The sequence below is a fragment of the Dermacentor andersoni genome, chromosome 7 (genome assembly GCF_023375885.2).
Source record: "Dermacentor andersoni chromosome 7, qqDerAnde1_hic_scaffold, whole genome shotgun sequence".
NCBI classification, from domain to species: domain Eukaryota; kingdom Metazoa; phylum Arthropoda; class Arachnida; order Ixodida; family Ixodidae; genus Dermacentor; species Dermacentor andersoni.
In genome coordinates this window covers 141,544,829-141,572,100 of record NC_092820.1, presented here as the reverse complement: position 1 = coordinate 141,572,100, position 27,272 = coordinate 141,544,829, and the positions used below count along the sequence as shown (strand labels likewise).

The following is a 27,272-nucleotide window of genomic DNA, read 5'->3' as shown; positions in this document are numbered from 1 at the left end:
GAAAAGAGGGAGAGAGGTGCGTTTTGTAATTCGCTACAGGGTTCAGTCCCACGTACGTTTATCTCGCAAAGTTTGACGCAGTTTTATCCTGGAAGGCGTTGCTGATATGAGCTCACTGCCTGCCGAGCGAGCGTAGTGAGACGTTTCTGCGGACAGCGGCCGCAGCGCACCGCGCGCGCTCGAGCTCGCGACCAAAAACATAGTGCGTCGCATATACCGGAAGGACAAGGGCGCGCAATGATATACGTGATTTGACTCAACCCTATACGTCCACAGGTTGTCACTGCGATGTACGGAGTAGCTATTTCGTACGAAAGAATCGTGGATCAAAAATAATCGCACTACCGAACGCGCGGAATACGACATCTACGAGCGAACTACTTTGCGTAGCTTCCGTAGCGTGCCCTGATAAGTATGAAACAGAGTTATAGTTGGCGACAACATGAGAAATCGCAAGCAAGCTCCTCCTACCAAAAAGAAAGAAAAAGAAACTGTAGTACACCTGCCTTTCCCTCAGGCGCTGAGTCGTGCTCCCGAAAGGTTTGCAGAAAATAGCGCTTTTTCCTCTTCGCAATCGCTCTCGCTCTCTTCATCTCTGAAACAGTGCCGATCCGGCTGGGCTCTGCTGCACAGACTGATGACTTTATTCTGCTAATACAAATGCTACAGGCTAATTGGAAAATAAGCGAGAGTTGTTTCATGCTAAAATGCTGCATTTGACTGGGCACTGATACCAGTATCACCCGTAAAATTTGCCCTTAGAAGTTCACGTTTCATCCTGAAACCAATGACACGAAGTCCGATACGTATGGCGAAAACAGTTGTTTTAAACAGGCCAGACCTCTTGACGTCAGCTAATTAGCGAACCTGATTTCGCGCAGCCCCGGTTGTCAATCATGAATTTGAGGCTGCCGATAATCGCTTTGCGTTGTACGCTGTTGCTGTGTATCTGTTTCTTTCCACGTGCTCGTTGAGTCGCGCTTACACACTCTATCATGGATTCAAACTCAGTAGGTCGCCAACGTGTTTTGCATGTACACTGTAATAGCGTTTTTAAATGGAAGTGTCAAAGCCAGTGTCAAGCCGACACCATTTGCTGTTTTGTTTGCTCTTTTGCATCGTTTAAAGTACGACGTATTGCACGTGCGGTACGTTATCTTGTACTCAATGTTCATACCTCAGTTGCACGCGTGGCTACGGGCGAATAAGGTTTCCTGTGATCTATGCAAGGCGTGTTATAGTTGGACAGCCTACGTATGAGCTTTTGATGCGAAAGCATCAAGTGATCAATTGCGCGAAAAAGCCGGCGTCTGTAGCTGCTAAATGACACCTAAGTTCCCATCGGCTGCGACGCTACGTCACGAGGAGCGCGCCTCGACGAAGCAGGGCGGGCGAATCGGAACACCTGCTGTCGCAATAGCGCGCCAGGTGTTGGGTGAGGGGAGAGGGCATCGCCGCGACGCCACGTCACAAGCGCGCCTCGACGGAGCAGATACGGCGACGGGACGCCGCGGGGCGAGAGGGGTCGTCGTCGGCGAGGGGGTCGCGTGACGCGTGCGTGCGAGTGCCGCTACTGACGTCAACTGTGGAGGTCAGTGCTGCCGCCGTTTCGCTCTCGGAAGCTGGCGCACGGTCCGTCTCTCTCTCTCTCTCTCCTCCGCTGGGCTTAGCTGCTGCGCGCGCCTGCCGGCCTTGGTGGCCGTTGCTGCTTCCTCGGCCTCTCCTCGCACCGGACATCGGTGACGCGGGGCTTCCTTGATTTCTCAGCAGTGTCGTCCGGATGATACCGGTCTACAGCCGACATGCTAGCGTAGAAATTGTACAAAAAATAATAACCCGCACCAATTTAATCACAAAACTCGCTAACATTCCCCGTGGCAAAATTCGAGAACATTACTCTCAGCGCAAAACTCGAAGGACCGGTTAGCGGCGTTCAATTAAACATTAATGCTTTCGCATTCACGACTCAGAATAAGTGCTTATTCTTTTTTCATTGTTACGTTGTCGCCAACTACAGTGGCGCACTTTCTGCCTTCACAGGAACAGGCAGCCGGCTTTCCCCTTTACTGATTGGCTGTCGCGAGCCGGAGTATTTACTCCGCTGCGTGGGGTTTGTAAGGTAAATAATAGCTGTATCGCGCTGAGATAAAAGGCGCGCCACGTGCAGGACAGGCTCGCCCATGTGCGCCGAATAATTGATGGCCGGCGCGATGTTGCTTAACGTGAACTAGACTAACTGGCGGGGCGGCCTTCGTTACGGATTTTGTGCGAGTTCTGCGCGTTCAAGCGACGTGAAGGTCGACTAAGCTGCATGCTTGTTGAACTCGTCTCCCGCTTATACTTTTCTTTTTTACTCGCGTTCGTGAACGCGAGCCGTCGCTTAGTTCGATTTAATGTGGCCGTGGATCTGCAGTTCATCCCCACTTTGTATCCTTTGAAGTTTCGGGGAGAGGGTTAATCCGTAGGAAACGTTAACTAATCGGGATTGCAGCTGTCGTTTTGCAATGCGGTTTCGGGTGCTACGGTTCGTGATTTGTTAACTGACGTCCCGAACTACCTACAGAAAACCACATATCGCTTCCTGTCTCGTCTGCTGATGGGTGTCAGTGTTTCGACCGCCGAGCGCATTGCTGTTGTCTTTTCTTTTTTGCCCTCTTCCTTTTGTGTGACTCAAACTTCGGCCTTTATTATTAGAACCGTTATTTTGAGTAGTTTGTGTAGCTACTCTAATCACACACGCACATTAACCACACACGCATATTACACTGTAACGAAGCGATCAAAAAAGAGAAGAGAGTTCATTGTCGACGCAGCCGCTGCAAGCACGGAACGCCACAAAAACTGCAAGTAAATCGCAAGACATCCGCAAGTTTGCTGGCATTCTTGTCCCTTTGGTGTCTTGCGTAGCTGTGCTCATTTTTTAAAATTATTTTTGCCTTTCTTTATATGCCCACAAGTTGTGGAAGCGGGTGCCTTTCCTTGACCGCTTTAACGTGACATACCTACCACAACGTTGCTTCTGAGAGCGCGCAGAGAAAGTCGCAAGAAAGAGCTACGATGTTGTCTTTTCTTTGTCTACCCATACTGCCTAATCTCCGTATGTACGTCCTACGTGGCTGCAACGATGCATTAAAGAGAAACCGCGGCATACTGTGTACCCAGTTACGAACGGAGACCGGATTTTCCTGTAGTGTCACGTTATGGGGTCGTCGTGCCGCAATCACGCATGTTTCTACATCCTTTGGCAATGCTCGAGTTCAAGCCCCGAATTAAGCTTTTTTTTTTTTCGGGGGGGAGGGGGGCCCTCAGGTGGACTGACGAAAGAAAGGAAACATAAAAACAAGGGAAATCGGTTAAACTGCCGCTGCGTTGCCTCAACACACCGCAGAACCCTCTGTGTATACGTTTTGGTGTAAAAGTTGCATCAGCAAGGATAAAGTACCTCGGAAAGACTGGCCTGCATTTCGAAAGATGTACCTATCCTTGTCAGATGCCTTTGGCATAACAGTTAGATAAACAGGAATGAAGTGCCTCAAAAAGGCTGGCCTACGTTTCGGTAAATAGACACATCTTTGTCCACGTGTCGAAACGTAGGCCAGGCTTTCTGAGGCACTTCATCCTTCTTTATGTAACTTTTATACCACAGTGGTGCTACTCCATCTGTTAGTCGCCTTCTAGACTCTGCACATAAGGATTAAGGGATAGCTTACGACCCTCTGACTTCTATCGTCGCTTCCAAGCATATGTCGGCAAACTCACTATAGTGTGTCGCCTCATTCCCTCACCTCAGATTCGGACTGACCCGTGAGTCCGAAGGAACTCGGCCGAATAAAATTTTTGTGAGTCTGAGCACGAGTGAGCCAGGCTGAATAGAAGTTTGACGAGTGCAGAGTCCGAGTGAGCCTTAACTGAGCAACAAAAAGAAAAGTGAGTGAGTCTGAATGAGTTCGCTTTATTTTGCCCGACCTACGCTTCCGAGTAAAATACGGTTACCACATATAGTGAACGAGTGCCGCATATCGCATGTTTATATTGCCTTACGTGTTTGTTGGCAGTGGGCCGCATGAGGCATCGCAAAAATGTAGAAACCGGAAATTCTGTCGCGTTTCTTTAGTTACTTCTAGCTGCTTACGATTGCCTTTCTTTTGAGACACGATAGAATAGTTTGCACCATTCTTGCAAGCTGCACCATTTTGCGTCATTTTGACTCTCATTACGCGCGGGCGAAACGGTTTGCGGACACAGATTTTTTTGTAGACGTACACAAAACCGGCATAATGCCGTTCACAGAGCGGTTGCGACGTGCGCCGATGATGGCGTATGTTTGGCGCCACTGCAATCACTGCAGTGTCTGCAAAAAACACGCGGAGACGGCGCCAGTAAGTTGATCGAAGATGACCCAGTTATTCACTTCCTGTCGACCATAAGCGGACGTGTCTGCGCATGACCTCCTTTCTCCCCCGCCATTCGATGACCAGCGTCAGACCCGTGAGGAGTCGGGTCGTCCTTTAATAGGCATCCTTTAAGGCATCCCCGCGGCATGCCATAATTGGACGCGTCATTTAGCCACCCGCCGATCGACTGCGTAAACCAGCTCCTTCTGTAGCTCTGTGTTTTTTTTTCACGTGCTGTATCGTGTAATGTGCAGTTTTCTCGTACCGTAATGATAGATTTATGGGAATCGCGATACAAGGCCGCCATTTGGGAGCCTGTATGCGCCGTATCCGCGTCTTCGAATGACTGGTCACATTATCGTCTAAGGAAGACGTCGTCTAGAGGACGAAAGAAATGCGAACCCCGGGTGTTAGCGCTTGGCTGTATTCCACTCCTAGGAATTTACGCCCCCTTAGTGCGTGATTTCGTCCCGCAATGTTACACCCTTTGGGACGCATCTACACACTCTTAACAAAAAAAGTTTACACCCTGTGGGTCGTTTGTCGTCCCACAACGATAATAGTTTTTACGCTCTTTTTGCCACGTACGTCGAATGATTGGTATGGACTTCCTTCTTACATTGTTTCCATTAATAACAATGATGATTTTCGAAAAGCACTAGCTAACGCTGTATAATAGCAAACATTTGCACGAACTACTGTTGGTGTTTTCCTTTTTTCTTGTTTAATGTTACTTTTATAAGTCATGTTCTATCCCTCTATATATCATACTTTCAGCTAACATTGTGAAATTAGCAAATATTGTGTATACGCTCGTAATTTATTTCCTACTTATTTGTTGTATAACCCACTCCTCACTCTAATGCCGAATGGCCCTGAGAGGAAATCAATCAATAAATAAATCAACTGTCTTGCCCGCACTTGCTTTCTTTAACGCTGCGAGCCCGTTACTTCCAAGTCACGAATGGCTTGCGCGTTATCAGCGTGACACGGCATTCTCGACAGGAAAGTAGCGAGCGCCGAGTTTTCAAGAAAGGAAACGCAAGCAAGGCAGATGACGATCATCGTCGTGGGACAAGATAAGCCCCGACGGGTGCAACGTTATTCCCAAACAAGAATCGTGATGTCTTTGCTTGCGCTTCCTTTATCAGCGAAAACTCTGCGCTCGCTATATTCTTGTGTAGAATGCTACGTCACGCTGATAACGTACATGACGCTTGGACCTGGAAGCACTGGACGCACAGCGTTAAATTAGGGAAAAGCAAGCAAAATTTTCAAGGACAAGATAATCCACAAAAGGTCCAATGTCTCTATAATGTAGTTCTTTAGCACGGGATCACGGAAGAAAGAAACGTATCGGCCAACCTCCTAGAAATCACTGGCTCTTGACGTATACTAGGTGAATTTTAGAGGTGGTTGTGTCATCATCATGTTGGCAAATTGCCTTTCGGGAAAACTGCATGGTTTAACAAATTAAAGGCTTAAACATGCTGAGGACAAAAATAGTCACGGGAAATGCTTTGTTCTTTTTTTGTATTTTTTTGTCTTTTCTTTTACAAAAGAGTAAGCGAGTTTCCCATTTCTAACTAGATTTTTTTTCATTTCTCTCACTCCCCACTTCCGATGGAGTTGAGTTTACTCTCCTTGCGCTCTACAGTTTATTTTTACTCCCTGTATGTGTTAAATATTGTTCCAAACAAGATCTCATAACTGCAAAGCAGCCGGCGCAGAGCGTTAAAGAAAATGCACGCGTAAATCACGACATCTATTGTCACGGAAAACAAAAATTAGCCATAAAGGGGTTTAAAGTGTTCATTTAAGAACAGGCTAAGTAAGCCAACTCCATCGCGTAGCAGGAGAGCTGTCGAAAATGGAGTTAAGAAGGAGTAACGCAGTTGCCTTCTGGAAAAGGAATTGCTAGTACTCCCTCATTCGTAGAAGGTGTCGAAAACCAACCGCGTGACCCGCCGAGTTGGCCGTCTGCAGGTCTACGGACGACAAATAGTTAACCGTTTCGAGCGTAAAAAAGATAAAAGGTTGGATTCTTAGAGTATCACAGTGGATACCAGATGAAAGGAGGTGCAGTCTATAGACCGGAAGGAAATTGTGTGGCGACTGATGACATCGGAACATTCGCATATATAGCCTTATAAAAATATATTTCTGTATGTAGGTATATTGCAGAAAGACCATAGGTTACATGTTATCGCAGACCAATGTGCCCGTGTAGACCTCTCTTGCTACATATGATCTACAAGTACAGTATAGCCAGTAGCGGATGAAAGGCGAAATAATTTATATTTTCGCAGACTGTCTGCTAAGTACGGCGTTGCAAGCATCTATGCGGACTTGTGCGTAATTCGGGGCTTACGTTACGTACATTTATTACATTACGCTACATTTATACGCGAAGCGGCTGTAAGTTTATAGACATGTAAGTTTTCAGATGCTTTCTACATATTGGCGAAACAGTTTTATTTCAAGCGCTTGACACTCTTCTGAGAGCTATATGCCCTTCAATAAACTTAATTAGCTTGTTAATGAAGTTGATGGTGTCAGTGTTGGCCGTGAGAATTTGACACATTTTGAGTGGGCATCAGACCATGAACTTAAGTGAGTTCGATAAGGAACATTGCGCACTATTCACGTAGCGTATTAAACCGTATTGCTACTCCGCCGCAGGTTCTGTTTATGTATATTGAAAGGCTGGAGCTTCGCAACCTGAATCCAATTACCTTTGACATATCTAAGAAGAGCTTTATCCAGAAGAGATCCCAGAATGTTGCAAAAATCACGTGTGCGCTTGTCTCCATGTCGTATATATGATGTTCATTTTGCTGCATTTATTTTTTATATTTAATGTGGCTTTGTTGCTGAGGGATCGCATTTCTTTACCTATTTCTGACGCCCTTTTTATGCTCGGGACGATGTTTACCGTTTCCCCATCATTTCCCTTACGCTATCGCCGTCAGTCCCCCTCCCAAGCTTCGCCCTGCCAGCACAGTCTAACCTCTATACAATGAATTATCGGACATAATCAAGTGAATCGTTTCTTGGCGATATTAGCTTGTACGAAATATATGCTTATGACAGATATCGTATATAGCGAATGTATTTGCATGTTGTGTGCGACTTTGTTATAAGGAGATTCTAGTGTGTACCTCAGCTTCACCCTCTCGACAGAGTCGTACTTCGATATAACGAATTTTTGGACGCAATGAAGCGAATCCAAAACGTTTCTCGCCAATATTAGCATGAAAGAAATATATGCTTATAACGAATATCGACTATAGCGAATATATCTTCATGGCCGGATGCGACTTCGTTGTTACGACTTCGAGTCTGCTGTACACGGTGAGGAAACGCGACGCTTAGCCCACTGCCGCCATTGGAGTTCGAACCCGCGCCCCTTGCAGCCATGTGCAATTGCTAGCGGAACACAGTAACCACTGAGCGATCGCACGACATTTGCGCTTCTGAGTATATAGATTTAGGTTATCCCAAACAGTAGTGACCCGTCCCGGATTACTAGCGGCGCCATCTTGTAACGCTTAGTCTCAACTGTGCAACGCGTTTGAAACGTTCTTGTGTTACGAGAATGTTTTTCGTCGAATAAAATTAAGTGAGGAACTTGCGAGGGTTAACGAATTATGTCGCTATCGACGCCTTGCAACAGCAGTTAAGGATATAATGGCAGATTGCTGCTATATACTATGGCGCTACGTCCCATTCGGTTCAAGTCTGTGCCACAAGGGAGCGCCACCAGCGCGGCTGCTCACGTGAAACTCTCCGGTATCCCGGTATTCCACAGACGGTAATGGGTTTACCGACTAGGTAAAAAAAGAACAGGAAATGTTTAAACTGTGCAGTGTATTGTGTGCAACGCACACTCGTGAGCATAGTGGGGCCAGGGCACATAACTTCGGAGGTCATGAGAGGCAGTATACTGTAGCGGACGGAAGCCCTACGTAGAGTGCATCTCAAAGAAGTTGTTTTCGAGAGGAAGGTTGGGTCCGCCACATGAGCCTGCCTGCAGTCGCAGTAAATGTGCAAATGCGCAAAAAAGAAGGCCACACGAAACGAGCCGTCATTTTGTCCCTTCTTCCTGCGCTGTTGTTGAGAAAAATGCCGTTGTACCGAATCGCTCTACTTTCCATACCCTTGCAGTGATTTTTTCCCTCTCCCTTTTTTGTTGTTCTTGTTGCGTTTTCTTTAGAAGCTTCCGGTCGTTTAAGTGGCACCTTGAAATCAACGTTTCTTTAGACTTGTACTTGACGATAGCGTTGCCGCAGAGTTGGGGAAGCAGACCTCTCTTCAAAAGTTCACTCGGTTTCGCTACGAGTCCACTGCTGTCTCGTATACGGTTCGCCTCCCCCCTTTTTCCGGGCACGCCGCACCTGTGTCGGCTGTTACGTGTGCACACGAAGAAGGCGTCGCTCGCAAGAAACTCAATCGACGCGCTCTCGCTTATCGAAAAAGAAATGCGCGCAAGAGGCCGCTACGTGACGTCGTTTCTCGTTGCGCACCAGAATGTCGGATAAGAGCGGTTTTTTTTTCTGTCCTGTATCTGTGTTTCTTTTTCTATATACGTCCTGACAGGCTCGCTTTTCGAGTGTTCTTCCGTCATGCGGTATCTCTGTGCCGCGTTCAGCAAAAATTCCGTGCTCACAGTGATATTGACAAAGCAGTCTATATACTGAGAATGGGCGTTGGCTGAAAGAAGTTCGTAGGTGGGAAGCTTATTTGTTAGGCCTGATAAAAGTGCAGCTGTTTGTAGTGTGGAGGTCTGTTCTTTTTTTTTTCTTTATGATGTTCGAGTTGTGAGCCGACCGGTCTCGCTTTCGTCAGTCCAGCAAACGTGGTTAGTTCGATGGTTTGTTGGAGCTTCTGCGATAAGGAATGCGCTGAGTTCTGTACCACGCTATCACGTAACCGTCTTTGTTCGAGGTGGACACCTATTCTCGGTGTCCCTTTCCAGGACAGACCTGAGACCGACGCTGTTTGCCGATAATGTAGTCCGAGGCATGACTGCCGTTCGACATGGTGGAATAATCTGCGCATGCTTACGCAGATGCGCAGGCCACACACACACACACACACACACACACACACACACACACACACACACACACACACACACACACACACACACACACACACACGCACGCACGCGCACGCGCACGCACACGCACACGCACACGCGCGCACACACGCCCGCACGCACACATGCACACACGCACACACGCACACATGCACACACGCACACACGCACACACACACACACACACACACACACGTGTGTGTGTGCCTCTGCACGTGCAGACGGCGAACATGAATTCGAACACCGACAGTTGCGAATGCGAACGACGGCTGTTAATGTGCCATTCGACACGCTGTATTTCTCCGTTGCATAGACGCTGAGCAAAAAAAAAAAAGAAAGAGAAAGAAAAGAAAATCGTGGTAAGCGTTACCAATGACTGCTTAGGTGGGGGTGATATCCTGTACGTTTATTTCGACTGCTGCTAAAGTGCTGATTGGCTGAATGCGTCTGTCTCCTTCTGACGGGTATCCCAGTGCAGCCAATTAGAACTTCATCATAGACGATATGGTCATGTCCACTAGATGGATGCTTACATAATACTACCCCCCCCTCCCCCCCCACTTTCCTTATTCTACACTTGAAAAAAAAAGAAAACATTGCTCTAACGTCGTAGCCAGGCTACATCGGTGTCCCCATCCAGGAGGTGCACCATTGTTCACGCCCATGCTCACGCCCTATCCACCTCTAGGTTCCCACTCTAATCGCTACACGAATTTTCACGTGGGCCCAGAGGCTCCGCATATCACCGACTTCATTTAAATGTGTTGCTATGCGCGAAGTCGTCGCGCGAACCCAATTTTTCTTTTCCTGTCGAATCATTTCGCGGAACAGCGAGGCGAACTTCCTGAGCTTTGTCCGGCGCTAGCTCTCTCGTCTCCCTCTATGTTTCTTGTAGAGCGTCCTCTTGACTTATTTCGTGTCTCCCTAGAAATCGACTGGATCGAGGTTGTCTCGCCGCTTCTTCGGGCCCGACGACGAGAGCACTTTTCGCACCTTTCTTTGCAAGTCGTTCGGCTGACGCGACCGGATGCGTTGCAAACCCGGGTCTCGTAGTACTTTTGACGCGTCGAAGGCCGGGCCTTTTTTAATGGCTTCTGGGCGGGGAGCGAACGCGCTGATAAATTGGGGTTACGGGCCGACTCCCTGGCGTCATCTCGCCGGTTGGGAAACGCGTGTGACCGAGGAGGAACGCGGCGTCGACGGAAGGCGGTGAGTAGACGACGCGTAATCTCTCAGCCGGAAATGATTCCTCGCTGGCGCCTGCTGCGTAATCTCTATATATAAAATTTAACATGTACAGCGTCGTATACGTAGGCGTAACGTGTTCCAGGATGCTTTAATGGCTGTGTGCGTGTTGAAACGAGTCTGCGCGTAGGAGCGTCGTCTCCGGTTAGGTCTCCGAAAGATTGGGATATGAAACGAAAAAGACACCTATGCTAAAATAATTGTCTGAGATATTGTAAGGGCGGTGGTGGGGCTGGAAACTGGAGAAAAGGAACGCGTTATCCGTTGACAGGGTACATCGGGGACCGTATTTTCGACGAAAAAGGAAAGAAGAAAAGAAAGTTGCTGCACTATAGGACTGTTCGTAAGAGCAAATGCTACAGCCGATCGTGATGCTGGAGGTACCATTAGATACCCTTCATGGTTGCTTAGTGGGTGTGGTGTTGGGCTGCTAGGCACGAGGTCGCGGGATGGAATCCCGGACGCGGTGGCCGCATATCGATGTGGGCGGAATGCGAAAACACCTCTGTGCATATACTTAGATTTAGGTGCACGTTAAAGAACCCCAGGTGGTTCAAATTATTCCAGAAACCCCCGCTACTGCTTGCCTCATACTTTGATCGTGGTTTTGGCACGTAAAACCGCATAATTTAATTTTATTTTAGTATTATTAGCGAAAGTCGCAGAGCCACTGGCAAATAGCTTTGCGAGCTCGCTTCGACTTGCGGTCGTAAACGTTTTCGGACATAACTTATTGACAGTGCGTCCCAATTCGAGACTTACCCCCGCATTCAGGCAATGCACCTTAACTTGAAGCTAACGCTTGACTTGATTCGTAGGACGCCTGTCGTAAACGCGCCAAAGGGAACGCTATGAGCGTCTTGGGCACGTTCACGCGAGGCGTCATTTATATCGAGTCAAGCATGGGCTTCCAAGTTACGATGCATTTCTGAATACGGGTGTTAAGGGCGTGTAACGACACTCCTCGATCCTGGCGCCACTTTCATTCATCGCTCGACGAGCGTGGTGGCCAGCCGCACTTACTGGTCCCCTTCGGTGGCCATCTCCTCGTCCCCGGACGGCGAGTCGCGGACGAGGAGTCGTCGCTGGGGGCGCCCTCTGGGCCGCTCCTCGGCAGTCCTGCCAGAGGCCGGCGCCAGCAGCTCCCGACGCCGGACAACACCGCGTACGCCGGCGATGATGATGTTTAAATGCGTGGCACGTACCCACAATGGGGCATGGGCAAAGGATTGAGTGGTTTGTACGCAAGGGCAATGACCTCAGTAAGACCTTATGAGACCTCAGTAATGACCTTTTCGCAGCATTATCTACTTGGGACAGCCTCCCACTAGATGTCAAGTGCTCTTCGTCTTTAGGTTTCTTCAGGAAAAGATTATTCAATTTTCTACTAGACAGCCAAAATAGTCCACATATCTAAGCTATTCACTTCACTCTTGCTCATTTCCTTTCCGTTTTTTCTTTTTCTTTAGTTCTTTTTTTTTCATTTGTAGCCTTTATAAATATTTTTCGTTTGTTCTGTTGCGAATGCCTTGAACTGCTGTTTTAATTCTACGACTGGCTGTTGACTTTATGTTATTTTACAGTTTGTACTACATTTACTTTGTATCATCTTCCACTTGGTGACTACTGTATTGTTGTTTTATGCTGTGTATTTGCTCTGATGTATATATTTTCTGACAGGAGGTCCTCTTTCAGCCACATACTCTGGGACCTCCATCCGTATACTTGTGTAAGCATGTATATCTACTGATTGAAGAAATAAACTGAAAACTGAAAAAGTGAAGATGTTCTTGATAGAGTAAAAATTTGGGAATAAGGCAGTTAAGTAGGGTGTGCTTGAGAAGCGAGAAAAGGTGAATGGATTGTTACTGATCGAAAGGGAACAAAAAAAAAAGAAGAATATTCGTTGAATAACTGGACTGGAAGGAATTTAGAAGAATCGTAATATGAATACTAAGGAAAGTTGGAATTAACACGGATTATACGTTTTGCTACTTGAATGAAATCATGCACGGCAAATCACGCTCGGCGTTTCAAACACATCCTTGTGGCTAAAAGCCTACTATACCGAGGCCCCAAGAGAGAGCAATGTACCTCAGCCGGCGTATCCTGTTCTGTACATTCTCAAGTTAAGCATTCTGGCCAAATTCTGTAATGGCGTCATTTTGAGCCAATCAGAGAGTCCCTTGCAGCCCTCTGAGCCAATCACAGCTGACAAGATGGCGAATTGGACTGTATAGCGGGATTTGACAATGTTTAGAATGGCGTCCCCGCTGGCACGTCGCATCTTCTTCCTTTCCTTCTTCCTAAACTTTTATCATGGCACGAGCCTCTAGCGAGAAAGGAGTTATGATCGAATTACTGCTACGCGTGGAGGACGTATTTCTATAGCACGCGAAATAAAGCTAGAAAGGTGCAGCCTCTGCACATGTGTCACTGCGCCAAGTAGTCCGCCAGAGTTCAACAATGCTTGCCGTTTCATTTTTGTCGAAGCAGACACTGAACCAGCGTCACTTGATATAGGTGCTGTCCAAGACCTGACCTCTATGGAGTGTTACCGGTCCGCGGTATCGTTTCCGCCGTATGCAGCCGGCAAAAGCGTAGCCTTCCAGATCTGCGTCTGTTATCCAGAGGGCGCCTTCGCCAGGGCGTGTATTTGGACACCCCTATATTTGCAAGGTTGGTTTCGCATTTGCCAAAAGGCCAGAGAGTAAAGTTACGAAGCATAAATAAATTTGAAATTTTCTCTTATTAAAGTATAACTGAGTAAGGTTTTCTGTTCCCGGCCTAAATTGAAATCCAAAGGAAAATGTGGGTACGTTTTCAGTAGCGATCTTGTACACGATTTAGCTCCATTGCTCTCCCTTCATTGCTAAAGAGAAGTCTCCGCGATTATCCTACTACTATTACTCGGAGAGCTAGCGCAAATGCAAGGATAATTGGAAATCGCTGGGAGAGGCGTTCTTCCTGGCAGCGGACATAAATATAGGCGGCTGCTGACGCTCGTTACTACTACTACTACTACTACTACTACTACTACTACTACTACTACTACTACTACTACTACTACTACTACTACTGTACAGCTTCTCTATGGAGGATAAATTAGGCGCCGCCAGTGAGCGACATGATGCAATTTAGCCTCACCCATCGCCAGCTAAAGAGGAGCCTGAAATGGCTAATATCACAGAAAATAAATTGTGCTTATTGAAAATGCCGGTTATTTGACCTTGCCTGCAGTGCGTACGTTTATCTCATTTTGTTGCTGTGCAAAAAAAAAAAAAATAATGTCATTTTTCAGTTTGTATTATCGCCCATAGGTGACGCGAGAGTCTGCAGATCCCATTTTGGTCGCCAGTTACCCATGCCTGGGCTCGCAAACACATAAGGCGTATTGGAAATTTTCCTATATGGCACGGTTGAAGAGCTCCGACATCGACTGCCGGCCCACGCCTTCCCCTGGTTCTCAGGTGGCCTCCCTCCTATCCAACCCAATTCCTTCGACGGTGGATGAGAAGTCCATAGCGTGTGTACTCGCTAGTGCAACTGTATTGAAGTAGCTTTCCAACACACACGCACAAAAGTAGACAGAAGGACATAAGCAAGACAGCAAAAGGGGCAAAAGAAAAATATGAGAAGCCCAGCGATGTAGACGCCTCATTTCAGTGTCAGGAGTTGTGGATTGCTGGGCAAACATTGCCTTGACAGCGCCTTAAATCAGAGAACTGGACCCCCCCCCCCCCTTCCGGGGAGTGGGAGAGGTGACACACAGAACAGAGGAAGATAAACAGACGACGAACGAGAACTAGAGCAGACGACGGCGATCGCGAATCGGAGGTTTTCCAGGAACTTCTGCCGAGATTTAGATGAAAATCGATTCTACAAGGCGCGAAGGGAAGTGATATATGGGTTCTATTTCATTGAAGAAGCGGCACCCATGGGGCTGCGGAACATTTGAACAAGGTAAACCGCGCGCTTGCAAGATGTCCGAAGGTCGACTGTGCTCGGCTTCGGGCTACAGCGGGCTTATGGCGAACCTAACCTTGAACTGCAGCTTCGTCTGAAACGAACAGGACCTTGGGGAAGAGTCGCACAATGACGCAGGAAAAAGAAAAAAAGTTAGAATGACGATGTCGCTTGGGGAGGCTGCGAGGATTGTGAAAGGCCTAGTGTGGGTGTTGGTGTTTTACGTTTAGAGCGTTGTGCAGCGCCCTGTATTATGTAGTTCGGCTTTGACGGTGAGATGGAAGCGAGAGCGGTTCAGATGAAAAGGACGAAGCAGCATGATATTGCGAGCGTGGGTCTTTTAATTAGTGAAATGAGATGCGTCTGCAACTCCTAGAATGTCCGGCTGAGCGCTCTATACGTCCTGCAATATTGCTTCGGTTTTGGAGGACAAGGTGACGAAACCTTTGCGTGCATTAGAGGAGGCCGTCATTGACGCGAGCAAAATGAACTCCCACCGCCTGTTTCAGCCCAGCCATCACAAAAATAAAAATTAACGAGCAAATAAATAAATGAATAAAGTGCAAGGAAGAAATAGAAAAGGTGCCCGCATAGAAAATGGAATTCGGCGTATTGCGTTCATTCATGCCATCTGCTTGGCTTAATTAGACCAATGTTTCACCAAGTTATTTGCGGGAATACAGTACTGTGTTACAGTAACAGTTTTGAAACAGTACTGCGTTACTGTTTCATTAAGGTGCATAACAGAGGAGCAATTTGTTTCTGGTTCTTACGAGACCCTGCCAGTAGCGAAGTCTAGGAGTATAAGGGGACCTGCCTTTCTTCTGCAATGTCGCCGTCTTGTACCCTCAGCGACGTCACACAGACGTCATTGAAAACTTGACAGATGTCAGCTCGCGAAGGTTGTCGCTCGTTGGTGTCCATTTAGGCGATGGCGAGATTAGTTAGGGAGCTGCTGTAGGGCTAGTTACGTCTAACGCCTCACCCCTAACATAGCAATGCTGCCCAAGAGAGGGACAGATTGCTTAGGCAACGGTGGCTACCATCCGTGGACTACTCTGTTTCTAGTGTTGCGTCTGTTGTCATTGTTGTTTTTGTTGTTATTTCCTGTTAAATTTGACAAGTAAACGCGAGGATGGATTGACCAGTGTTTGACGAGGAAACAAGAGAGAATGAGTTTACCTTCCGGCTAGCTCGATGGTAAAAATACCAACATTAAAAATAATTTCAGAAGAACATAACGCAATTGAAAAGTTAACAGACCCATTTGTGACGGAGCCACAAGAGAAAGATGCAAAGAATATGTGTGTTTCTGATGTCGCTAAAAGTGTTGAACAGATCAACCTCCCCCGCAGCAACAACATAGACTTGCGTAAGCTCGCGCTATCACTCCGGTCACGACCCAGGTTGCTCGCGCCAAAAGAATATGTGTTGTTGTTGTTGTTGTTGTTGTTCATGAGTATTGTTTCTCCACGTCGATATCTTCTTTTTCGCTGTTTGTGCCTAGGACGTGACCTCACCAGCAACTCTATTTCCTATTATCGATGAAACTTTTGTTGGTGTATGGTCAGTTATAAATAACACAAATCCTCGAAGAAGACGGTCAAAAGAAAAAAAATTGCGTGGACAAAAACAACAAAAAAAGAAGACGTTTGGAAAACGTATGTCAACAAAGCCACCTCCGTCATCATGTCCCCTCCTCCCAAAGAAAAAAAAAACACAGACTAAATAAGGATAGCTGAATGCAACCCCTTTCTGCATAGCCAAAAAAAAAAAAAAAAATATTGAGAAGAGGCTTTTCGCCGACTTGGCCAAATTTCTTGTTCTATTCCTGACGTTCTTTTTCCGGCAGAACTGGCTGTCTCGGTTGCTGTCATAGGAACGTTTGTTCAGCAATTGAGGAACTTCAGTTTGGTTCAGGGCGCTTTCTTTTTAAATTCATAGTACATTTTTGTTTATTTTCTGGGAGCAGTGGTGTAACTGGAAAGCGAGGGAGTGGTTAGGGGGTCGGCAAACCGAGCACGTGTGCCCCCCCCCCCCATAAAAATATGTCTGGCTACGCCACTGTCTGGGATGGGGGGGGGGGGGGTCTGCATCTTTTGTTTTTCTGATTCCCCGATGGTCCTTACGAAGTTTCCCCGTGCTTGGTTTGCACCATTTCCAATTTGCATGTTCTGCGCTTTTTCTGCCTTAATTTTTTTGGCTGATATATATTCACTGATTCTAGCTGATAGATTCGCTTATTGACGCATTTATCCAGCCTCTGACAAAACAAGAAAAAGAACGAGAACGAAGGGAAGCGTAAAGGTGTTCCCACTGAAATTTCCCGGCGTTCTCGGAATTCACTTGCCGTTCGCTTTCGTGGTGGTGTGTTCTTTAATCTTCCACTTTCTCTCCTGGCGTTTCGCGAAACAAATGGCTCTATATCACCACTGGCCGGACATCTCGAGGAATGGAAACGCGCCAACCGCTGAAATATGTTTCTATATGAAAAAGAAATAAAATTGGAAAACACACACAAAAAAAGGGAATGTTCGTACGCGGATACCGTCGGACGCAGCGGATCTGACAGGGTCGTTTCTCTAGTGCCGTTCTTGAAGAAAAGATATGTAGGCCTGCGGAAGGAACTCCGTGAGACTTCTTCACGGAGTTTTAACATTACAAGAAAGGAGTTTAACGAAAGAAACAGGCAAACAATTGATTTATAGCAAAATTGTGTTCCGGAATACGTGGAAGATTGGTCGGAACTCTGAAGTGGCCATAAAGTTCGAAAGGCGAGCCGGAACTTGCGCGGTAGCTTCCGTGTCTGCTTCGAGCGTATTTCACACCTAAGACCGCCGCAAGAAGACAACAGCAGTAACAAAAAAAATGTAACGCTGAAATATGTCTTTGCGTACGTATAAAAATAAACTATCGTGAATGCGAGGCTAGATTCGCGGGTGTATACGATGCAAGTGATAAATCGTTGCGTGACACGACGAAGTTTTGAATATATTTCTACGCCTGTTGGCACAGCTTTTTGTGTGTGCCATAAATTTTGGCCGTCTCTCGTTCCGTAAACTACTCGCTTATTTTCAGTTTTTTTTTCTTTTCGTTTAAATTTATTTATTCAAGCTTGCCAGTTTGAATGCATGCAATATTGCGGCTTAGTGTTCTCAGGTTCGCGACGAGAAACTGCCGTGAGTTGTTTACATTTGCGGGGAGAAAAAAAAAGAAAAGAGGAAAGAAAAAAAGTTTTTTATTTTACTCTGTCTTTTTTTTTCTTGTTCCTCTTTTTGGTCGATATTATACGAGTTATATAGCTGTAAGCGTGATGTATGCGTTTTTCTGGCTCGCACGCCCACGCAAGCAGCTGGGAAAATAAAATACAATACTTATAAGCAATGCAAACTATTGCCGCCAGAAGGTTCCCGCTTGTTTCCCGCTTGCGGGGAGAAAAAATGAAGGAGAAAAAAAGTTTTTTTTTTTTTACTCTAGTGTTTCTTTTTTTTTTGGTCGATATTATACGAGTTATAGACGTCTAAGCAAGATGTATGCGTTTTCTGGCTCGTCACGCCCACGCAAGCAGCTGTGAAAGTAAAATGCGAAACTCAAGCATTGCAAACTTTTGCCGCCAGAGGGTTTCCGCTTGTTTCTCACGCCGCTGCCGCCATCTGTCGGAAATAACGACCGAAACCGCATGTGAGAAGAAATTTGTGTTTGCACACGACTTGGTGGAGAAAAAAAAAACCTCTTCTAGACTTCGTAAACCAAACCACCGCGTCCTTATTGGACGTCCCATACAGCTGGGCACTTTTAGGCGGCGGCCTCAGAGGGGAAGAAAAAGAAAAGAAAACCCGGCGTACTTTCGGGTTTGCGTCACCCGACGTCAACCGTGTCCCTGTTACGGTGCGTGGTGTAAGCGGGTAGTATATAAGCCAGGCCTAACTTTTACTATAGTAACTTTTACTATAGTAAAAGAAATAATATTATGCAACCCAGGCCGAGATGTGTTTGTTGCGGTTAGCGGCGAAAGGCCGCATAGCGGTTGTTTTGGACGTAAACGTCAACGCAGTTACCGCGCTGCGTCGCACGGACAGGTTAACGCCATGTGCCCTCCCCCTCCTCCCGACAGAGACAGAGTAGTTAGGCGTTGTTGCCGTCTCGGTGGCAGTTGTCAGCTCGCGCTCTCCCTGTTTCCTTTTTGTGTTTGTATGTTTCCATATAATAATAATAATAATAATAATAATAATAATAATAATAATAATAATAATAATAATAATAATAATAATAATAATCTGCCTGACGCGCTCGCAACATTAAACGCGCGGATCTTTGAGTGGAGCTTCCGACCTTACAGGAGGTGATAAGACGGGATGGAGCAGTGTATATACAGGGTGTCTTTTTTTTTAAGGTTGCCTATGGCGGATAGCACAATTCTAACCCTTGATCTAGATTACTCGATGAGGCGGCCATTACTTCTACGAGAAATCAAAATGTTCATTTGAATAATTAACTTAATTACGCGAAGTTTTAAAGCGGAACTAAGATGGAAAGGAGAAAAAAACGTCGAGATATATATGATACAAGAGATATTCTGCAGTCTTGTAGTTTTAAGAGGATCAACTACGTACATCGTGTTTTCTTTTTCTGATTACCTCGGTCAATCTGCGATCAATCCGACACGTTTCAGCCTATTTGCAAGCGCGAAATAAATAAATAAATAAATAAATAAATAAATAAATAAATAAATAGATAAATAAATAAATAAACCAGCAGTGATGAACCTAGACATAAGGACACTGGGGATGTCAGGACTTCGCGTTCATGCTCTCTCTCTCCTTCCCCTTCTGTTCTGTGCGTCTGGCTTGAGCCTGCGCATTTTTTCAATTAGCGGAATGGCGAATGCACCGTTTCTGCTTCTCCCGACGTTCTTCGCGCATTGCACTAAGGTGTGCTTCCCAAGTGGTGTTCCCGACGATAAAAGCGCTTTCGCGCAACGTCGGATGTGATTTACGCTCTTTGCCGTGTTTACTATTATCGATTGCCTGGCACTTGTCCGTGCTGCGAGCAGCTGGCCGTGATGGCCGCACGGCAATTTTGTTGCTCTCGACTCCAACCACATCTTACGTCAGCGGGGCAAACTGTTCTTTTTGCGATTATAGCGTATAATGATTGCTTTGCGAGCCCAATGTACGTGTGGGACGCCGCTGACTTTGATGAACTCATATTGTTGGGACGATTCTAGCTTTAATCACAGCTTAACGTCAGCTCGTCGAGGCCCTTTCTACGACTGTAATGATTGCCTGGCCGAAATTTGCATATATCGCAGTGTTCCGCGTTCAGTTTGGTGCTCGGCCTCTCTCCTCTTATATGAACTACCTAACCGAACCTATGTCCACTCGTCCGGTAAAGGTTTCGAATAAATTACTGAATGTGTGAGTTTCGCTTTCCGCTCTTAACAACTGCGCGAACATCATCGTTGTTCGGTGTGTTGCTGGTGGGCGTGATAGCAACTTAAGTTATTTCGACCGCCTGCTTCGAAAGATTGTTTTTTTCTTCTTCTTTTTTTTTCAACTGCGTAAAGTCTGGACAGACCGTTAATAAATGAGTGTAAGTTTTTGTTTGTTTGTTTATGCCGCGATAAAGAAGTCTCCTCCCAATAGTGTCTGCGTGCCGAATCATTAATGACTATAACGGGAACGATATATTGCGGAAGGAGCGAAAATTGCTACAATTCGAATCAAGTGCGCCTCGTTTCTCTTTAGGATGGCCCGAGTTGCTCTAACACAAGCGTGCATTTGTGTCAATGGGTCTGTAAGTTTGGGGCGCTTGTGTGATACAACGAAAGATTATGAATAAATGTCGTTACAGTGCAGTCTGGCATGTTTTAACCTACCCCGTATAGCTGAGCCTTCTTCGCTGAGATGAGAACAGCATGAAGAATTTCATTATCGTGGATCAAGTGGCGTATCCCGTGATTCACTCGCCACCATCGCTCTTAATTTACGGCGCTTTTGCAGACAACTGTATGATTTGGAGCGTGTGGCGTGTCACTGTTGCGTACGCATATAGTTGTCTTTGTTTTGAACGGAGAGATCTGAAGGCGTTGCTTTTGTTCTGTAGACCGGAGTTAGACGAGCTTGTCGGGTACGGAATCTTGGAAATCACATTTCGGTATGCTAATATACAATAGACGAGATATGTAGACTTTCTTTGCATACGTGGACTTTCTAGATCGAGTCTGTGAGCATTTGTTTGTGCTCTTGCTCTTGCAAAATTGCATAGGAAGGCGTAGACGTGTATAAGACGTCTTTATTGGGAGGTCCGTATGAACTAGAGTAAAGTATAATAAAACACACTATATGTACAGCTTTGCACGCCCAGATTTTGTGTGGCCTGTGAACCCCCTATATATGTTCTGTAGGCTTTCGACTATGCGCTTAAAATCAGCTAGCTCATACGTAGAATAGAACAGTACATAAGCATGCGTAAGCGTATAAGGGTCGTCTTTATTCTCAGTCTATATTAAGCAAATGAAGTATGCCAGAATACACTATATGCACAGCCGCCGTCAGATTTAATGTAAACACAGAACACGCATTTCTAGCGGTTTTATTTGGATAAACACTGCTTGTAAGGAGAGAACATTAGGTTCCTCACAAAAAACACGCATTGTGCTAGCAAGTTCCAAGCTACACGTCCAGAAATCATTAGCACTCCCTGCAGTAGAATCTCAAAGGCGCTTAAGGTGCCTCCGGGCAAACTATGACGGCGGGATTACATTTCTACACATGTAGACTTTGCATGGCTTATGAATCGTTTCTAGTTAGTCGACTTTTGACTCAGCGCTTCTAATCAACTAGCTCAGGTATAAATGTACACAAAATTACATAGGGATTCAAAGAGCTCTGTAGGACGTCTTTAAAGAGGGCTGTCTGCGGTTCTTTTATTGTAAATCAATATTGGGCAAGTTGTCTGCATAAACAGTATAAAGGTGCAAAACGTTATGGGCTGTGAGTGGGTACCACTCACTTACGTCATTCACTCTCACTCACCCGCCCACTCACTGTGACTCACTCACTCTCACTCACTTTCACTCCCTTACGCACCCACTCACTCCCACTCCCCTACTTTTTCTCATTCACTCTCACTTCCTTGCTATAACTTATTCAATCGCTCACTTACTCACCCACTTTCACTTCATTGCTCACCCACTCACTCTCACTCACTAAATCTCTCTCACTTCCTTACCTACTCGCTCACTATCACTCCCTTACTCTCTCATTCACTCTCACTCCCTTACTCTCACTCACTAAATCACTCACTCTCACTCACTCACATCACTCTCTTACTCACCCACTCACTGTCTCTGCCTCCCTCCCTCCCTCCATCACTCACTCACTCACTCACTCACTCACTCACTCACTCACTCACTCACTCACTCACTCACTCACTCACTCACTCACTCACACATGCATGCGTAAGCGCTGTGTACCATCTAGTTACTTACGTCGCTCAACCCGGAAACGAGCCTCGTAGATGCAAGCATGCATCTACGCGCTTCGAGAGAACGTGATGCCGGAAAGAAAAAGAAAGAAAAAAAAACAGCACGCACTGCGCTCCGGGTGCGAATGCCAACGAGCGGAAAAGTATCCGGTCGAAGAGGACGGCCAAGCGAACGCGTCGCGCGACCCCGTGGCGTAACGGAGAGCTTGCAAAGATAAAAGAGAAGGGAAAGTGTTTGCGTGCTTCGGAGCTGGATTCGGTCCAGCAGAATTTCCGCAGTGCTCTCTCCCTCTTCTTTTTTTTTTCTTTTGTCGACGCGTCGAGAGCTCTCTTTCTTTGCATTCGGATGAGAAGAGCGTGAGGGACGCGCTCGCTCCGAGTTGTGTCGCGCGCGCGAATTTCGTCACATCTTTTCTCTTTTCTTTCTTTCTTTTTTTTTTCTTTGTCATCGCCTGCGTGCGATCGTCTAGCGAGGAGGCGCTTGTTGAAGATCGATCAGGCCAAGCTGCGAAGAGCTCCGCACACATCGTGTATAGATTTCCCGATAAGAAGGTAATTTAGAGAGATCGACATTGTCGTTACGCTTTAAATCGACTGCTGCTTTGCCTTGTGGACTCGCCCTTAATTATGATTACGAATTGGGAGCTGTAGGTTGTCTGTTGGTCAAGTTCCTTATCGAGTCTAGTTTTGTCGCTCCGATTCGGTTGACCAGCGCGAGCAGTAGACTACGTGTAGATAACCCTTTAGATTCCCGGATGAAGAATAATTTAGATAGGTCCAGATTGACATTGGGCTTCATGTAGTTCAGAGATGAAATGATGGATTGTAAAACAGGCTGGAGCTACAGACATCGGAGTTTCTATCAACAGATGCTGCGCCTCGCCAAAAATTTATTTCTTGGTAGCTTCCTACAGTGTCCGCAAATGTCGCAACAAAACTTTGTATATGGATTTTCTCCGTAGTGTCGAAAATTTCGTAGAAGAGAGGTCTGGTGTGCGCGCCGGTAAGGAGGCAGATGTGAGGCCAGGCTATCACACGTAGCAGCTGTGGCAGTCACACGCGTCTCTATCGCTTGGAACCTAATTGATAGCTGTCTATTCCTTCGAAAAGATTAAAAAAAAAGGATTTAAAAGGGATTAAACGCAAAGCTGGGATTCATAAGTTACGCTTCTAGTTTGCCCGTGCTGTCAGCATTACCGCGAGTGGAGTCTTGCTAAGGCGTAAGAGACGCTAATACGAAATAGAGCCCTGAATTCCCGCGCCAAATTCCCCAGAGATTATGTAATGTGCCCTGGCATTCAGCTGTATACAGGCAAGACGTGTAACGCTGTTCTGATAATAATGATCTTTGACATAGAAAAGCACTCGAACAGGAAAGAAAGAAAAGGAAAGACGACGCACGTGTGATTTCTTCGGATAGCTTATTATCGTTCAAGCGCACAAGGAATCCACCGTTCATTTTCAGCAGTTCCGACGGCACCCTTATTGGCGAAGAAGCAGCTTCAGCAGCGAGACCTTCAATGCACCGTGCGTGCATATTTCATTACCCGCTCCCTTTTAGCATCATTAGCTAGCGTGACAGTTTTGCTAGCTGTTGCGTTACAGCATAGTTACCATGGACTCATGCCTGCTTCTTCTTATCTGTTGTGTGTCATCCGCTCCGATTTGTAAACGAAGTCCTGTGTTGTCGGGTGCCGGAAGGGTAAAGGGAACGCTGTCCTGTCTCGCTAACGCTTTCGCTTGTGCCGTGCTTGTATCGTTTCCGCTTAGCAGCAAGGATATCCCGGGAACAAGCAACTAAAGCTGAGGGAAAGAATACACTATATAACACTGCTCTTGGTTCTGTTTGGAGCGATCTGTCTTTCGCATCATGGAAGGGTTAATTGGGGTTCCTGACTCCTAATTGCATCCACAGACCTGTTTCTCCGTCCTTCCGTCAGAGGGCGACAGCGAAAGAGCCTCTTGGTAGTTTCGTAACCATGATGTGGGCGGGTCCGTTGGGACTTTCCTATTTGCTGAGTGGTTTTTCACACCAAGTGGCCTTTCTTACTTTTTTTCTTTCTTTCTGTCTGTCTTTCTTTCTTTCTTTCTTTCTTTCTTAATTGGCGTGAGAGTTTGAGACATGGTGACACTGCTGAATGGACAAAGGGCGAATGAATGAATGGAGGAATGAGGGAAAGGATGAACAGATGAGTGAAAAAGAATGAATCAAAGAAGGAATCGGAGAACGAATGAATGAACGAACGGATGGAGAAGTAAAATTGAAGATATGGGTACGAACGAAACAGTGTATGAATGAACTAATTAAGTAGTGAAGGTGTGTGCGAATGAGTTTAAAATGAACGAGGTCAAGGATGAATGACTGAAAGAAAGAAAGAATGGATGAAGCAAAGAAAGAATTAATGAACAAATCAATAGGAAAAACGCGAGAGTGAATGCATGAGAGAAGGAACGAACGAATACGTTCAAATAAGCGGTATAATCAATGAAAATATTAATAGAAAAGGCACGAGAGAGAATGTATAAAAGAAGGAACAAACTGCATATGAAGAAACGAAAGAATCAATGAGAGAACGACAAACTGAACGAGATAACAAAACAGAAAGGAATAATGGTTCCGTTAAAGAAAGAGTGACATAACGTGACGAGGTTTATTGGGCTCGTCAAGCATCAGCCAGAAACGCAGAGGCAGCAACGATCGCTCGGCTGGATCGGCGAACTGGCCGCGTGTCGACGCGCGATGGCGACAGCGTTTTCTGGTGTGCCGATCACCTTCAGGCTCCGAAACGCGCGAGGGAGACTGCACTTTCCAGTGCCACTCTTCATCCCTACACGTGTAACGAGAACAAACCAGTAAAATGGAAGGAATCAAGCGAAGAAAGGAAAGAAAGAAGAGCTGAAGTCTTGATGCAGGCTTCAGCTCTTCTTTTCTTCTTTCCTTCTTTCTTTTCTTTCTTTCCGTCTTTCTTACTTCCTCCATTTCTTGCTTTCTGAATTGGCGTGCGAGTTTGAAAGATGGTGACACTGTTGAACAGACAAAGGGTGAATGAATGAATGAATGAATGAATGAATGAAAGGATGAACAGGTGACAATAGGTGCAATGAAAATAAACCAGTAAAATGCAGCGAATCAAGCGCAGAAAGGAAAAGAAAGGAAGAGCCGAAGTCTTTGTGCGAACGGGCACCGAAATGCACATTACGCGCGAGTGAATGAACGAAGGAATGAAAGCAAGAGCCAAAGAATGAAAGAAGTGACGGCAGTCCTAATGCTAATGGGCACACTAGGAATGCCCATTTCGTCACGCGCACAACAGCACTGCGGAGACGGCTAATTCAGGGTCTCGTCCACGGAGAATCGTCTACACGCATGGCATGCGTCTCGACCTCTAAGCGCATGATCATGAGGGCCCTTGACCTTTTCCTTTGCCCACTAGGGGTCGAGCGTGAGCCTGTCCGCATCGCTGAATTAGCGGGCGATCTTGACCCATCGCGTGCCGTATTTCATTACTCGCCGAATAAAAGGAGCCGCAGGCTCTCTCTGTCCCCGGAGAGATCTCTACCGGCGTTGCCATTGTGGCCGCAATGGCAAAGCCCTTCTTGGGAGCCTGCCGAAAGTTGGAGGGGGGAGGCGAGGTCGAATGAAGTTAACCTCTCTTGTCTACGGGGCAACGCGTCGCAGGGCGGTCTAACAATACAGCCGAACACCTCTACAACGAATGCGCCTGGAACTGAACGACCTGTAATAACGAATTAATTAATTCTGTCCCGGTTCTTTTTTCTGAGTGCCGCGGTCCGCTGCCCTTACAACGAACTTACCTCTATAACGAATGATTTTGGGGCCCCCAAGCACTTTGTTATGCGGGCGTTCGACTGTATGCTCCGTCGCCTATAATGAATTGCCTTTATTTACATAAACGTACAATTTATGGGGGGTTTAAGGAAATAGTTGCACACAGCAACTTGACGGGCCTTAAAACCCTGTCTGAGGGCAGCAGCGGCAGGCACAGGTACTGATTCAGGACAGACAGCACAAACCAATACATTACAATACAATACAAATACATATCAGCCAACGCTGCACGAAGGCTCCTGACACTGCTTGCATTTGCTGCTTAAAAAAAAAAAAATGTGTGTCGCACATTACAGATATAGACAAGTTGTCGCGCATTTCGACGTGAACTTATGTTTCATCCTTTTGTGTCGCAATATGTGCCGTATTTATTGGATGTATGGCCTTAGAGATTTGCACCTATTAACCCCCCCCCCCCCCCCCAGGCCCTATCCAACAAGCGAAGTGACGCGTTTTTTTTCTTTCCTTTTCTTTTTTGGACCAAATTATTGTGCGTCACATACTAAGAACACGAAGTTGCATGCGTATGCGTATATATACGTGATTTGACGTATAGCCTTGCTTGCACGAGTGGCAAGGCGTTTATTCACAGATCCACATTGTATTTTGACCATTTGTACGGTCATGACATTTCTTTTTCAGGGTACCTGCGGTTTCGTATGTTGTCATTGCTGTTATGTTTACCTAATCTCTGGCGTCACGCCTACGAGGTCCCAATTCAGTTTCTGACTTGGAGTACTCGTTCTTTATATACATATCTTGTAATTCCGACCTCATTACTGATATGAATAAACTGATTCTGGCTTCGTGGTCTGCGTTCTTCGTGTAGTTGCAACTAACATAAAATCGAGTCGTCGTCGTCGTCGTTCCCCCCCCCCCCCCCACCCCCCGCCGCCGTGTGCATCTATGAATCGTTCTCGCAGATTTCGCCCTGCTAATTTTTTGTTGGTGCTGTAGACCGAGAACGCCTGATCGCAGGGCGGAAGAGACGCGTTCAATTATACCTGTCGTGGTGACTTAGCGGCTATATGACGTTGCAGCGCTGTAAGCTCGAGGTCGCTGGTTCGATCCCTGCCGCGGCGGCCGCATTCCAATGCGTGTCAGAACACACACACACACACAAACATGCGGGCAGACGCACGCACATACATACCCGCACACAAACGCACACAGAAACGCACCCACACACAGAAACACAGCCACACACACAAACAGACCCACAAAAAAC

General features: G+C 46.4%; 2 protein-coding genes across 2 annotated transcripts in view; one reads left to right on the top strand and one right to left on the bottom strand.

The window, feature by feature from the left end:
• The window catches only part of LOC129385578 (uncharacterized), a 55,678-nt gene extending 36,160 nt beyond the window's left edge, over positions 1–19,518 (bottom strand). The window contains exon 1 of the mRNA XM_055072293.2: positions 11,764–19,518. Coding sequence (XP_054928268.2) covers positions 11,764–11,783 — 20 coding nt within the window. The 5' untranslated portion in view covers positions 11,784–19,518. The remainder of the gene's footprint in view (positions 1–11,763) is intronic.
• The window catches only part of LOC126533726 (uncharacterized), a 342,383-nt gene that overhangs the window by 148,583 nt on the left and 166,528 nt on the right, over positions 1–27,272 (top strand). The gene's annotated exons all lie outside the window — the stretch shown is intronic.